The 16,636-nt window shown below is 37.4% G+C and overlaps 1 protein-coding gene across 2 annotated transcripts in view; it reads left to right on the top strand.

Annotated features, from left to right (window-relative positions):
* Window positions 1–16,636, top strand: part of AP3B1 (adaptor related protein complex 3 subunit beta 1) — a 225,136-nt gene that overhangs the window by 179,208 nt on the left and 29,292 nt on the right. For both annotated transcript variants that reach the window (XR_008627187.1, XM_004613140.2), the window contains exons 23-24: window positions 5,982–6,213; window positions 13,262–13,346. Coding sequence is in view for 1 of the 2 variants with exons in the window: in XM_004613140.2 (XP_004613197.2) it covers window positions 5,982–6,213; window positions 13,262–13,346 (317 nt within the window). In the remaining variant the exon portion in view is untranslated. The remainder of the gene's footprint in view (window positions 1–5,981; window positions 6,214–13,261; window positions 13,347–16,636) is intronic.

Raw genomic sequence — 16,636 nt, 5'->3', positions numbered from 1 at the left:
CAGCACAGGACCAGATCATACATACAGGGCCTTACAAATTTTTTTTACAGACCTTGTTGTCTTTTACTCTCAATGAAAGTGGGAGTCATTGGAGGATCTTGAGCATAGGGTGACATGATGTAACTTTCTTTCAGCTGATTTCACATGTTCAGTAGGGTGCAGATGTAGAAGGAAGGGGACAAATTAGAAGGCTGTTAGAATAATTCAGGTGCAAGATGGTGGTGGATTAGATTGGATGGTATAGGTAGAGGTAATAGGAAACGGTCAGATTTTACTAGTTCATTCAGATTGAATTAGTTCAATTAGATCATTCTTCCCTGTTGTCTCCCTCTGGTGTCAGCTATGTGTTCTATTAATCTGCCAGGCCCTTTCTCTAATCACTCTACCTGATCTGCTTAGTTTTCCTCAATTAAAGAACTCCCTGAGGACTGGGGTACTCTTTGTCCCTGTAGCATCATTCTTTAGTACAATAGTTAGCACAACTAACTCACCAGGTATGAGTTAGACAAAAGAGTGAACTCGTACGTTGATATTTATTTAGTTTAGTTTTGTTTTTTAAAATAATAGCTGCTTTATTGGTAAGAGGTCTTGGAAATACCGAGTTCTTAGACAAGATCCTCTTTCTCAAGATGACCATTGGGAGCCTAGAGTAGGAGGAGGACAGAGAAATTATTAGCTGGGGCTTTGCTCCCTGACCCCAATGCAGAACTCTTAGTGAGGTAGAATTGCTGCCGGGACCCCTCTTTCCCAAATAAGGTAGACCTATAAGTAGCCTTGAACAAAGTAATATTCTAAGTTAGACATATGAATTGCTAATTTTTTTTTAGATTTTTTTATTAGTGAATCACCGTGAGGTACAGTTACAGACTTACAAACTTTCCTGCTTGCATTTCAGTCATACAGTGATCGAGTGCCTATGCCTCCACCAGAAAGCACCTAATGCTCCTAGCATCCCTCCCACCACCCCCACCCCGTCCTCTCCCTACCCCACCCCACCTCTGTGGCAGGGCATTCCCTTTTGCTCTCTCCTTTTGGGAGTTGTGGTTTACAGTAGAGGTATTAAGTGGCCATTATGTTAGGTCTGTAGTCTACTTTCAGCCTGCCTCTCCCATCTCAAATGGGCCCTCCTAGCACCCTTTACTTGGTGGTCCCTTCTCTATCTGAGCTTTTTCCCCCAGCATGTGAGGCCGGCTTCTAAGCTGTGGAGTAATCCTCCTGGTACTTATCTCTACTGTTCTTGGGTGTTAGTCTCTCATTCTGTTACTTTATATGAATTGCTAATTAACTAATTTGATCAACAAAGTTGATAGGCACATGATTCAGCTTAATCAAAAGCCATAGCCAAGATTCATCAGTCTTACCAGTCCTTATCTTCTGAGGCTTTCATGAAAAGGAACAGGCATATTGTCTCCTTACAAACCCATTCCCCACTCCTTCAAATAGAATCTTGGAGTTTGACTAATCCTAATCAGTGATTGATGAGGGAGTTTATTGATAGAAACTCAGTTTGAACAAGCTTAACAGGAAAAAAGATGCAAGGGGGGAAATTGCTAAACTTTCACCCACATTCACACACACACACACACACACACACACACACACACACAAAATGAAACATCAGAAAGAATAGGAATGTGTTAGATTCAAGAGCTGCCTAGATCAAAGTTCTCAGGAGATTCTCTGTGTCTTATCTGTATTCTCTTTGAAATTTTTTTCTTCTTATTTTTAAATAGAATGGCAAGAAATATTGCTACAGACACTAAGGTTTTCAATCTGATTGGTACCCTCTTGCCCCTACATCAGGAGTTAGTACACATTTTTCTGTTAAGGATCCAGATAGTAAATATGTTACAAATTCCAAGTGCTCAGCGTTATCTCTGTAAAACAGAAGGGCAGCCATTAACAATATGGAAAAGAGTCAATGTGACTTCGTTCCAGTAAAACTTGAAAAACACCAGCTAGACCACAGGCCATATTTGGCTTGTGGACTGTAGTTTGTCATCCCCTGCATAAAATGGACTGGCTGTTGTGTTGGGTTCAGGGGCGGGGGCAGTTGTTTGTTTTTGTTTGGGGGCCACACCCAGTGGTACTCAGGGCTTGCTTCTAGCTCTGTGCTCAGGCATCTATCCTGCAGGCTCGGGAACCATATGGACTGCTGGGGATTGAACCCAGGTTGGCTGCGTGCAGGGCAAACATACTGCCCCCTCTACTGTTGCTCTGGTCCTGAAATTATCTGTTTTATTCAAAACTGTTAAATATTTGCCTTTCTTTTAACTTCCCCTAATTTTTGAAGTCTAAATCTTTGACTATAATTACCAAATATGTTATTTTGTTGTTAATTTTTTTACACTGTGTAAAAATACTGTTATATGTATAATGTGAAGTCATTAAATAAAATCTATAGTGCTTGGAATCTTAGAATATAGCCATAGAGCATACACATGTTTCTGTAATATAGGTCTCTAAAATGATATGCTAACTACTGAACCCTGGCTGTTCTGTCAGGATTTATTGTATTACATGTGAACGTTGTGGAAGGATTTGTGGAACCTACTGGTTTTATTGAATAAGTACCTATGTAAATCATTTAGAAGATTTGGAGAGATTGGCTTAATCCTTAGCATTCAAAACACTCCTCCTATGTACTAACAGAGATTGACATTGTTAATTAAAATTTCCATTTATAACATATAATAAATAACATTTTTAAATAACATTATATTTTAGAATTTCTACTTTCTAATAAGTCATATATTACATAGCTATGTTCATAAGCTGAGAAAAATTTTGGGTGCTAATCAGTATATCCTATATGAAGTTGGGGGAAGATTTTTTTTTTTCTTAAAAAGCATTCAGAAAAAAAAAGCATTCAGATTTCAGTTAAACCTTCTCTATAATTTTAACAAGTATAAATATTTGATCACCATAAAGTACTGTTTTTGTTGTTATTTGTTATGTTCTTTCTAATACTGGAAGAAACAGACCTTTGTGTATTAATAAACTTTGAGGATTGTCCTCTGTAGATGTTGAATTCATTTGACGGCACTTCATGAACTTGATTGAGTGTGGAAAAATACCCAAGGAATTCAGCTCTTTTTCTTTGCCTGTCCCTAAGTAGTTTTTAAACTATTACATTAAAGTGGAAGAATTTTAAGACAAGGTAGAAAGCAACAAATGTTTGGACCACGTGTCCCAGGATTGGATTGAAAGAGAATCAATAAGTCATCCAAGACAGGCTGATAGCTCTTAAACGGCTACAGGCAGACCTAAGCACTGTGAGTTTAGAGTGTGAGCTCCTGCCTGCTCGCGGGCCTAACCCCTGGCTTCTTTTCCATGCTGCTCTGCACTTGCCTCTCCAACCTCTGACTTCCCTGCCCCATATTGTATGTAGTCCAGACTTGCGTAAGTTTTCATACGGGTAATGCTGGCAATATCAGAATGTGTTTAATTATATACTGAAATTGTCTCGAAGCAAAAGATTTGGTTGCTGTCTCCAGTGTACTTAACAAATTAAGGAAATAAACATAGGATGCTGAAAAATATTGTCAGTTAAGGGTACCTCTCATAAGTTTGTCATCATGTTGTCATCGTGTTAATAGTGTGGGAATTTATGGTGGAAAGTATTTTACTGAGTGTAAATCTGTAAATACAGTTATGTGTGTATCTTGTATAAACACACCCACATGCTTGTTCTTTGCCTATTTGACATTTCCTGATACCCACAGTGTTTATTTACTAATGTGCAAAGATTTTGCCAGTTTATTTTATTTGTAAAATAAAAAGAACTCAAAGATGCAAATAAAAGAGCTTAGAAAAGAACCTAATTTGTTTTTATAGATCATGGTAAGACTCAAGTAGAATGCTGTGTCCAGTTGCTCCTTAAAATGGTCGGATTTGGGGGGAAAGGAGGACCGAGAAGTAGGATGGGGCGGAGTCTTCCCAGGCAATTCTAGGAGGTCCAGGGACCCCACCAATAATTCTTGGACCAGGTCATTGGTTTGATGCAGTGCCTGAGGTTGTGATGTTGCTTGGGCCCTGCAGAGCAATGGGATACCCGGACCACCTGGCAGTGCCAGGGATATCCAGGGCTGCTTCCGAAATGACTGGAGGACCTTATGGTGCCAGGAGTTGCTTTTTTATCTCCCAAACCCATCATTAATTTTTTTTCACTTAAACATTATTTATTGCTTTTTGCAAATAAACTCTTCTGCACATTTCTAAACACAGTTTTACATTGCCACACATGCCCTGATCTCAACCCGCATTAGTAAAGTTTCTGTTAGCAGAATACATTATTTTAATGAAGGGCAGAAAGCATTGCTTCTAATTATGCAGGCACAATATTAACTTAGATTTTATTAATGAATTTTAAATTATTCGTATTACTACAATTGTCAGTGGTCTAGTAGACTTACTTCCTAAATTTTGTATGCTCTCACAATTACAATGAATAACCTAGTTTGGGAGAGCACACTTATTAGGAAAAAAAATCTCGATTAGACCTGTTTAATTACACATTGATTTTTTTTTTTAAAAGATGGCCCATGTCAGGTCAAGCCATGTGTAGTACTCTGACTTTAATGGAAAGACAGTCCCTAACATCATTTTAGATGGACTGTTTCTTCACTTACTGTGCTGCTTCTGAATCCATTTGAGGTTGGGCGGGGCAGAAATTGAACTAAAGAATCCTAAACTGATGTGGAACAATCAAAAGGATTGGCCAAGAAAATGTTGGTGAGAAGAACAAAAGGATGAATGAAGCCTTGTTTTGCCAAATAATTAAATCACATTCTAGGGCTATAAGAAATAAATAATAAGTGCAGTTTTTTTCTTTATTAAGGTGTTGTGATTCGCAATACTATTAATTGTAGTTTCATATATCCCTCATTTCAACCCCATGCCCACCATCAGAGTACCTACTTCCCTTCACCAGGGTCCCAAGTGTCCCTCTATTCTATCCCACAACTCCTCCTGTAAGCAAAGCTCTGTGGACCAAGTTCAGCTTTCAGCAGATTCTGATCTATTGGCCATTGATTTCTTCCTTACTGTGGGTCTTGAGGTCAGTGTGATGCTGGTTTAATAGTTCAAATCCAAGCCTCCAAATGTTTCCAAGTATATAAATAGAGTATTTGTCTTTGTAGAGAAAAGATTAAATTGTAAATCATATGTTGACAGTTAAGTTTTGGGAGAAAAGTAATAAAATACAGAGTCAGTATACATCACACAAATTAAAAAATTGAAAGGTTTAGAAAAAATGGAAGTGAGAATAGTTATCAGATCTCTTAATCAGAATGCTCTTTTAATCAATAGGTAGAGAAAAAAACCACCTAAAACACATCATGGTCTTTAGTTTATGGTGAAAGATATTAAAAGTGAAAACCTTTAACGGAGTCAAGACTGGAAATCAGGGTATGAGATTGTGATTATTGACAGATGATACTAGCCTGTGGCAGGAAAGCCAAGAAAGGCAGCTAAAAAATTAGCAGTAAATTGAGATCTAGTAGAAAACTATAATCAAAAAGTTGCTAAATTTTAAAGAAATTATATATTTATATCATTAAACTCTCATTCGTCGTATTTTGTAGATGCTTTCAAAGTACAGAAAACTATTTTGAAGGTTTTTAGGGCTTTGGGGCCATACACGGCTATGCTCAGAGCTTACTCCTGCCTCTGTACTCAAGGATCATTCCTGGCGGGCTCTCGGGCCCAAGTGGGGTGCTGGGGAACGGAACTCTAGATTGGCCGTCTGTAAGGCGAGTGAGTACCTTACTCACTCTAATATCTCTCTTGCCTCCTTGAAAAAAACTTACATTTTTATATAATTTCTGACTTAATATTTTTGTGTGTTTAAGCTTACTGCTTAGTACTGTAGTTTACAAAAAACAGTAGGGAAAATGGAAGTTAAATATCATCAATTTTTGCATATTTTCTGAGAAATTTCTAACTACATTCACTAATTCACTGTGTTTCTTTTTCTGTAGGTCAGCACGCCTGTGTTTGTGCCGATGAAGACGCACGTGCTCCTTCACCGAATGAGTGGAAAAGGACTAGCAGCCCATTATTTCTTTCCCAGACAACCTTGCATCTTCGGCGATAAGATGGTCTCTGTTCAAATCACATTAAATAATACCTCTGATCGGAAGGTAGAAAATATCCACATAGGGGAGAAAAAACTTCCTACAGGCATGCAGATGCATGTTTTTGAGCCAATAGGTAAATATCCACTTATATTAACAACTTTATTTAATATTAAATGTGTTCATTTTAAAAGCAAGGTACAATACATATTGTCACTGTCATCCCGTTCCTCATCAATTTGCTCGAGCGGTGAAAGATATTCACAGTAACGTCTCCATTGTGAGACTTGTTGTTACTGTTTTTGGCATATCGAATATGCCACGGGTAGCTTGCCAGGCTCTGCCGTGCAGGCGGGATACTCTCGGTAGCTTGCCGGGCCCTCCAAGAGGGGCGGAGGAATCAAACCTTGGTCGGCTGTGTGCAAGGCAACGCCCTACCCGCTGCATATTACATGTGACAATTTTTTTTCCTTTTATGCTGAATGGATCGGACAAAACAAATACATTGCTTTGCAGTTAGTTAGGTACTCAAAATGGAAAAGCAAGTATTGTTGAAAGAATGAGTCTGAAGACTCAAAACTGCCTGCACTCAGCACATCTACCTCATCTCCCCTTATTCCTATTCCTTGTCAACTTAACCCCTGCATGACTTTGCTGTGACTTTTTTTCTGTGTAAGACACCTCATAGCTCAAATTCCCTTACTTCCTTTCTCAGTCCAGAAATTGAAAAGTAAAGGGGAAGGGATGATTGAGAGTGAGGATGGATTTGGGGACGGGGAGGTCTGGGGAACACACAGACCTCTGTGCTCAGGCAGAGCTGCAGTGCGCACTCCTGGCAGTGCTGGGGGGCCCTTCGTGCAGGCTGCCACAGTGCCTTTCCCCTGTACTGTTTCTCCAGCCAAGGTGATTTTCTCTTTTGCATGCCTCCTTTCCCATGCATGCTACATGGAATCATCCAGAGCCTATTGTCACTGCTATTTAGACACACCTTGATTGTACTTGATTTATTTTCTGCCACTTTTATTGAAGTGCTGGGATTCACAGTACCATTAACTATGTTTTTTGTGCACACATCATTTCAACCACAACACCCATCACCACACTGCCCACATTGTGATTTTTAATCTACTGCCACTCTTTGCAAGTCACATTGTGTCTTCATGAAAAATCTGTTTCAGAAAACTTCCCTTTCCTCGCATAAAGCACAGTGCTGGGCCTTCATTCCCGTAGCAGCAAGCATGGTGATGCCCCGTGGCTTCTTGCTGTCAGAGTGTTTGTTTCTTAATTGTCTCCCCAGCCAAAAGGTTCCCACTAACATTCTTCAAAAACAATTTACCAAAAACGTGTATTTGAAAAGTGAGATATCAGAGTTGTCTCACTTGAGTCTCAGATAGTTCAATGTTTAGAATATCTCTCTATTCCTTGTTTTATGTACCTAGAGACAGGCCTGAGAGCAGTTTGGAAAAGCTTCAGCCAAAACCTCAATTAAAAGTAATCCAAGATTTCTATCATTAAAATCCCTGAAATGTTGACAAATTTTTTTATGGTACTTTAGGTGAGTAAAATAGGAGGAACTCAAATTTGGAAATTGCATCTTCTTTACTCGTTATTTATATAACTCTTCTGTTTTTCTTTGCCTTCACCTGAGCTCTTTAATATAGCTAAATCATCTCTGATCATCTTCTTAAGTCACTCAGTGAAGGAAGTTATTCTTTATCTTGTATTTTTTGAGTAGAGGCCAGGGATGAGAGTCGGGTGGTAAACTGGACATGTTAAGGCCTCGGGTTCAATTCCTGGTACCACATAAGCCTCTGAGCACTGCTGGGCTTCATCCTGGTGGCTTCCAAGTACTCCCAAGTATGATCCCCACAATTGTTTTTAAAAAGTAGAACAATTCCTAATAAATGGAATGGGGTGGACTTTTATGAGCGACCAATGTATATTTAAATTGATTTCACAACCCACTTAGCAGACCTTTTAAAAATAATTTAGCAACTAAAAAATATAGAGTATAATGAGCTTTACTTATTTAGTAAAATTACTGTATTGCTGAAGAATTATGGAATATTCGAAATTGTATTCTTTTTTATTGCTTGAAATATGAAATTCAGCCTTTTTACCTAGTTAAAAAATTAGTTTAGTTTAAGAAGTGTCAGGAAGCTGATATATGAATTGTCTGAAGGTTGAAAATGTTACCCAAAGGTTAAAACAGTAGAACAGTATTAACGTTTCTTTGAGCTGGCATAATGAGTTGATGAGTTGACCTTTTATTGGCCTATGTAGAATAGAAGAAATAAATATAATAAATTTTATGGTATGGCCTTAACATGGGAATAAAATATGAAAGTATTCTATTGCCTCAGTACCAGTAATAGACTTTTCCTTCTGTCCTTAGGTACATTTTGTGAATAATATTTCATTTATCACTTTTATCATTTATTAAATACCCTCAAGATACAAAAATACAGTATATTTGTGTGCACTATTACCTAGTCTTTTATCAATACATACATTAGAGTACTGTTACAGAATATGGTATGTTTAAACTAGTCCTGTTGAAACTTTTTTTTTTTTTTTTTTTGCTTTTTTGGGTCACACTCGGCGATGCGCAGGGGTTACTCCTGGCTTTGCACTCAGGAATTACTCCTGGCGGTGCTCAGGGGACCATATGGGATGCTGGGAATCGAACCCGGGTCGGCCGTGTGCAAGGCAAACCTCCTACCTGCTGTGCTATCGCTCTAGCTCCTTGCCAAAACATTTTAATGCAATAGAGAACCAATTTTGTATTTTCATGAAACAGTGGAAGTATGATATTTCTTTTTTTTTTAATCTGGACTTTATTGATCTAATAAAATTACATTAAGAATTGAAATAAATTATACATTATTGTGCTCATGTTTCCCCCATACAAAGTTCGAGAACCCATCCCTTCACCAGTGCCCATTCTCTACCACCAATAAACCCAGCATCTCTCCCACCCTCTCCCCAGTCCCGTCTCCCCCCCAACCCCAAACTGCAACTATGGCAAGGTATTCCCTTTTGATCTCTCTCTCTGATTAGGTGTTGTGGTTTGCAATAAAGGTGTTCAGTGGCCATTGTGTTCAGTCTCTAGTCTGTATTCGGCCCGCATCACCCTTCCCCCACATGACCTCCGACCACATTTTACTTGGTGGTCCCTTCCCTGAGTTACCCAGAATGAGAGACCAGCCTCCAAGCCATGGAGACAACCTCCTGGTACTTATTTCTACTATTCTTGGGTGTTAGTCTCCTAGTCTACTATTCTATATTCCACAGATGAGTGCAATCTTTCTATGTCTGTCTCTCTCTTTCTGACTCATTTCACTTAGCATGATACTTTCCATGCTGATCCACTTATATGCAAACTTCATGACCTCATTTTTTCTAACAGCTGCATAGTATTCCATTGTATAGATGTACCAAAGTTTCTTCAACCAGTCATCTGTTCTAGGGCACTCAGGTTTTTTCCAGATTCTGGCTGTGCTGCGATGAACATATAAGTGCAGATGTCATTTCGACTATACTTTTTTGCTTCTCTGGGATATATTCCCAGCAGTGGTATTGCTGGGTCAAATGGGAGCTCAACCTCTAGTTTTTTTAGAATCGTCCATATTGTTTTCCAAAAGGGCTGAACTAGTCGGCATTCCCACCAGCAGTGTAGAAGGGTCCCTTTCTCCCCACATCCTCTCCAACAGTGGTTGCTTTTGTTCTTTTGGATGTGTGCTAGTCTCTGTGGTGTGAGGTGGTATCTCATGATTGTTTTGATCTGCATCTCCCTGATGATTAGTGATGCAGAGCACTTTTTCATGTGCCTTTTGGTCATTCGTATCTCGTCCTTGGGAAAGTTTCTGTTCATTTCTTCGCCCCATTTTTTGATGGGGTTGGATGTTTTCTTCTTGTAGAGTTCAACCAGTGCTTTATATACCATTGATATCAACCCCTTATCTGATGGGTATTGTGTAAATATCCTTTCCCATTCTGTAGATAGTCTTTGTATTCTGGTCACTGTGTCTTTTGCGGTGCAGAAGCTTTTTAGTTTAATGTAGTCCCATTTGTTGATCTCTGTTTTTACTAGAATGCTTAGTTCCGTGTCATCTTTGAAGATACCTTTATCTTCAATATCGTGGAGGGTTTTGCCAACCTTGTCTTCAATGTACCTTATGGTTTGTGGTCTGATGTTGAGGTCTTTAATCCATTTTGATCTGACTTTTGTGCATGGTGTCAGGTCGAGTTCTAAGCTCATTCTTTTGCATGTGGTTGTCCAGTTGTGCCAGCACCATTTGTGAAACAGGCTTTCTTTGCTCCACTTCACATCTCTTGCTCCCTTATCAAAGATTAGATGATCATACATTTGAGGTTGTGTGTAGGGATATTCCACCCTATTCCATTAGTCTTCGGCTCTGCCTTTGTTCCAGTACCATGCTGTTTTTAATTGTTACCGCTTTGTAGTAGAGTTTAAGGTTGGGGAGGGTGATGCCTCCCATCATCTTTTTCCCAAGAATTGTTTTAGCTATCCGTGGGCGTTTATTGCTCCATATAAATTTCAGGATTGCTTGATCCGTTTCTTTGAAGAATGACATGGGTATCCTTATAGGGATCTCGTTAAATCTGTATAATGCTTTGGGGAGTATTGCCATTTTGACAGTGTTTATTCTCCCTATCCATGAGCAGGGGATATGTTTCCATTTCCTCATGTCCTCTTTTATTTCATGGAGTAGCGTTTTATAGTTTTCTTTGTAGAGGTCCTTTATGAAGTATGATATTTCTTTCATAGATATATATGTATTGTTAAAGAGATCAGTAGCATTTTGTTTATCAGTTGTTTAATCTTTTTATTATTCATATCTTTTCTGTGTCTATAATATGTCTTTTTCTAAATTTTACCCTTTCTTCAGCATGAAACTGAATTTCTTGTAAGAATAGTGGCTATTTAAAATAAAGGGGGGAAATATGCCATTATTCTAAAGACGCCAAGAATATCAGTTTTTAACACACACACGCACAAAGAATAACATCAGACTCTCCACAGTGTTACATTAACAACTGGCAAATTTGAAGTCAGCTAAGATGTCACTATTGCTATAAAATAGTCACATCAAAGTAGTTGGCAGTGGTTTCAGTTATCATTGTTTTTGGTGTGTAATAGAGCCTGTGTTTTTCAGTTATTCCATATCAATATCTCATGCATATAGTGGAGATCTAGAAGCAGTATCTAAGTACCTAAGTTTATAAACCTAAGTTTATCAGGCTGAGTAAACTTTCCCCATTTAGGGCTGGAGCGATAGCACTCAGGTAGGGCGTTTACCTTGCATACAGCTGACCCAGGTTCGATTCCTCCACCCCGCTCTCAAGAGAGCTGGGCAAGTTACTGAGAGTATCCCGCCTGTACGGCAGAGCCTGGCAAGCTACCTGTGACATACTCGATATGCAAAAAACAGCAACAACAAGTCTCACAATGGAGATATTACTGGTGCCTGCTCGAGCAAATTGATGAGCAATGGCATGACCGTGACAATGACAGTAGGAATAAAATAGTACAAAAATAAAAATTCAAATGCTGATCACTTTGTTCTCCAAGCATTCATATAATAAAGAAGCCACTGATCATAAGCTGTCCTTCAGAATTGTCATGGGCAAAGCTCACAGTTAGATATTTAATTATTGTAATACTGAATATGATACCAAACTCTGTCAAAGTGTTATTGGCAAGGCATCTTGAGAACTGTTGTCAAATGAAAGCCAGGGATATGTGATATAGCACTGTAGCACTGTTTCACTGTTGTCCCATTGTTCATTGATTTGCTCGAGCGGGCACCAGTAACAACAAGTCTCACAATGTGATATAGAGAGACCTAAATCGTGAATGCCTACCAGAGCTATTAGTGATGTTGTGTAACTTTAGTAAAAATGCAATAATAGTATCATTACTTTACATTTATGCCCTTTTGCCTAAGGTTTAGGCAGTAAGTTACTTGAGTAGCATTCTGGCAAATGTATTAACCTTACTGGATTATCCTTTTGTCTCATCTGTATCATCATCTGTATCATGATTAGTATTGAATGACAAACATTACTTTAGCAAGCAAGCCTAAGAATAAACAGTCTATTAGATTTTAGTGCTAATAAATAATAACTTCTGATAAGATATGGTAGCTGAAGATAGTAAAGTAGAGCAGAATGCAGTAGCTGAAGGTAAAGCTTCTGTTTGTTATGACTATAGTATGCTTATATTGAAATCTGAGCAAAGTAGAAATCAAAAGTAAATAATTCCCATTTAAATCTATAATATACACATAAATATTTATACTAAATGTGTGGATGACCCCATTGTTATAACCTACAGCTAGACTTTGGAATCATATGCAGAATAAAATTTTTCATTGTCAGGGTTTATCATTGTCAATTGAAAAACACCAGTACCATTTATTTATAGTTATTTAGCATACTTGGTTAGTTGATAGACGAAGCTTCAGAAATTTCAAATCTATAAAATGTCCTTTTATTATTTGCTTTGCAAGATAATCTAATCAACTACCAGATTATCTTTCAGTAATTCTTTGGATAATGTAATTAGACTTACAATTTTAGTTCCTGTAATACCATTTGGCTTGGTTAATTTCTGAGTACAGTTTGAATTCTTACTCCAGCTCCATTTCAGTTTGCATTTAAAAATTTTATTCAGTGTAAATTTGAAACATTATTTAAATTTTTCTTTTTCATATCAATAGTAGTCAGTTTCTTTTGCCATATCACTTCTCTGAAGCAGCCCAAGTCCATTATAGTTGTTGCAAACACATTCCCCCTCCCCCACCTCTTACCTACAAAGACAAGGGCATAAATATGACTTTCTCAGGATGAGGTATGTTTCCCAAACAGTATGTTCAGTGAAATACACAGATTTGCAATGATGCTGTGGGAAAGATATAGAATAATAAAATTATATTATGTAATAATAGATTATAGAAAAGATGTCGAATAGTAAATTATTTTCTGACTTTAATATTCTTAGTTTGGAGTTATTCTTCTAGCCATCATTTAATATGGCTGTTTTAACCAACAAATTAAACCGACCAAGAAACCTACAAATGTTACCTACATTTCCATTATTTAGTTTGCCACTTCTTCACATCCTCCATGTTTTATGTCTAAATTATCTTATTTCCTAGAATCTCTTGAGCCTGAGGGATCCATTACCGTTTCAATGGGTATTGACTTCTGTGATTCCACTCAGACTGCCAGTTTCCAGTTATGGTAAGTTCGCTAGTTCTGTGTTTTATAATACTGACAAAGGACCGTCAGCCAAAAACTAAACCTTCAGCCACATTTGTCTGTGAGAGACAAAGCCTTTCAATAAACTTGCTTTTCTTTGCCAGTGTTTTGACTGCCATGGAATCATTGCGCAGGTTAATATTTTTAGTATTTCTTGCACACTTGCCATTAAAATCTACTATGTGTGGTTGAAATTCGTAGTTTGTTGGCTAAAATAAGAAGCTACTGCTGAGTAATTCTTTTAATTTTAGTATGGTGGTGAAAAATGTAGCAGAAATAAAAAACTTCATACCTATATTTTTTACTGTAATGTACTGGGGATTTTTGTGAATACTAATGATAAAGCCTTTCTGGAGTTATATTTTGTCATTGCCACTGTTTTATATAATGTTTTCTATATTTTTCTATGAAACTATTAGCCAACTAGTAATGCATCTTTAGAATGATTCTTGAATTCACTTTTCTGTCATTGGATATGATTTTTTCTTTTAAAGTTGATTTGTTTCTAGTCCAAAAAGAATTGAGATATTTAATTTAAATAATTTGTTGCTAAGTTATGACAATTTGTTATGACAAAAGGCTACAATTTAGGAAATAGACATCTTAAAATAAGTTAATAGGTTAAATACAGTGAGACTTTCTATTTTCTTATACCTTTTCAGTTTACCAGTAATTCTGGCCTGATATTGTACCATTTATTTCTGAGATCCTGCAGTGATGAATATAAGCAATGTAGCATAACACATTGATTTTATGCAGATGATCGCCTTTATGTTTTGGGAGGTCTGCTATATTAGTGATATATAAAAACTGATTACTTTTCCCAACATTGTCTAGTAATTGTTTATTATTTTTCTATTAGACAAACAACACAGATCAATATTACTGAGCACAAGACTATGAGTAACATTACTCTAAATAGATTTGCCTCCATACCAGAGGTATATTCATTTTAATGATTTTGACAATGTGAACCCAATGACAGAGTTCATGCACCAAGTCAGGACAAAATTAAGAACATAAAATAGATGTGTTTTTTCTTACCTGTTTATATAAAGAGGCTTTTGTATTTCTAACAATGAAATGGGTTAATTTTTAATATGTTTTTATTGCAAAGATTTCTCCAGTAGGGCTTTGGACAGGATTTATAATTTTGTTTTAATAATAACCCCATGAGAGGTAAATGTGTAATAAGAAGGCTTTTTTTTTTTTTTAGGTTGAGGAGTATGTTTAAACAAGTTTTTCAGAATTTTTCCATTAAACATATTTGAGCACAATGGTTCATTTATTTTACATAGAAAATTAACCTTTGCTGTTATAAGCATTATTTACTTTAGTATATGTTTGGTATATGTGAGGTGTAAGTTATTTTGGATTTTATTAAGCTTCCTAGATCAAAAATTATTTTTTGTGTGTTCCAAAAAGAACACTTTGTCTTACATCAAATATAATTGATCCTGAAGCAGTGTAATCACAATTACTCACTTTCTTAATTGGCCTGCCCAAAATCAGAAAATGGAAACCGATCGACAGTGTTTAAATCAATAGCTTCATAGTAGCGCTAGTGGGGGTAGGGAGATAGTGGTAATGGGTAGATCAATTGGTCTTATATGCCAATCACTGGCTACACCTTTTGCATAGTAAATAGCACTTTTTGCTTAGTGATGTGCTGTATTAGTTTTGGTAGTTCAATAAAAGGGGGAGAAAGGCAAGAATGGCTGATGTTGAATGTTTTTGCCTCAAAATACATGATATAAATCAATACATAAAATTATGGGTAATAAGAGCATATTGATAAGCCTTAAGAAATGCTAAAAAATGGGATGTTAGCATTCCAGGTGCATTTTTATGTATTCAAAAGAACAAGCATGAAAACCTTTCTCCTTTAGCCTCTAGATTCTAGGTTAATCCTATATCGTTATAGCTATATGATACGTAAATATTGCTAGAAATATATACATATATATTTACATGCCTACTTAGTGAGTGAATCCCATCTCTTTTTTACTTTGCATTTTAAACGATCTTCAAATTAAGTCCTTGATTAAATTGGAGATTGTTGGAAATGTGCATAATATAAATATATCTGCCTAAAAGATAAAGTGGAACCTGGGCTGGGGGAGTGTGTAAGAGTGAATGTAGTGCAAGAACAGGTCCTGTCCATACTGTTATCAGCACATTTCAGCTTACTAATTAGTATAAAATAGTTTGGTTCAGATCAGAGAGCTGAGCACTAGCATCCACCCCTCTTTTTTGCCCAAAATCCATTAAAATGTTAGAAAGTACTTGATTTGACAGAGAATGACCACAGGGAGGGGGGAAAGAATGCTATTAGCTGACCAAAAATTGTGAAGAATTATTGGCAGTTAGAAAGCAAATGGGAGCAGATAAAGAATAACAGAGAAAATAAAACCTACAGAGCAGAACACTCATGGGAGAAAACTACTACCATGATAAGAGCAAATCTGGCAGAATATCAAACAGTGAACAGATGAATCGAAAAATTAAGGTAAGACAGATAGGCCTTCAGGAGGGAATTAAAGAGTTACTCCCAGCCCCCAGTTTCCCAACCTTACCCCTAGAAGCAGGCAGTATGCACATTTTGTCTTCATCGGAGGCCTACCAATTGCATTGTGAACTTACTTGCCTAAAGTTTATGGGGGAAAGACAAGGGCAGTCAGAGATGAGATGAAATGAAGTTCAATCCAAGAGAAGAAATATTCTCGCAAGTCTCCTTGACTCGAGGGTAAAGGCATCCTGCTTTTGGTGGTGAGTAGTGTTGGGCTTCCCTGCCTCCCGGCTTGTGTGTACACAGAACCAGTGATGTCTCATCCACTGCAGAAACTCCACACTCCAGTCAGCTCCGCAGGGAAGCAAAGACCCATAATAATACTTCTCATTCGCACGTACCAAAGTTACAGTTGTTACAGACACAGTTCTGAACACATGTCTGTGCTCTGTGCTAGTTGGTAAGGGGACATTTTAGTATCTCTAAGGTCTTGTTCCCTTTATCCTCTGCATGCTTAAACCTCTGCATGTTTCATGCACAGGACTCCTATGGCTTCCCTAGCAGGCAAATTTCCCTTCCCTCTTTATCTGCTTACTTTTCTCCCTGGACATCATGCTAGACACCTTTAAAATATGTGGTTTCAGTATTTGGAAGACAAGTCATTTCATCTCTTTAACAAATGAAAAGCATGAATAAAGATAGTTTAGTACATATAATTTATTTTATTTTGGGAGTTTGGGGCTGCAGCCAATGATGCTCAGGG

Source organism: Sorex araneus, chromosome 1 (assembly GCF_027595985.1).
Source record: "Sorex araneus isolate mSorAra2 chromosome 1, mSorAra2.pri, whole genome shotgun sequence".
Classification (NCBI taxonomy): domain Eukaryota; kingdom Metazoa; phylum Chordata; class Mammalia; order Eulipotyphla; family Soricidae; genus Sorex; species Sorex araneus.
This window is presented reverse-complemented; position numbering and strand designations above follow the sequence as displayed.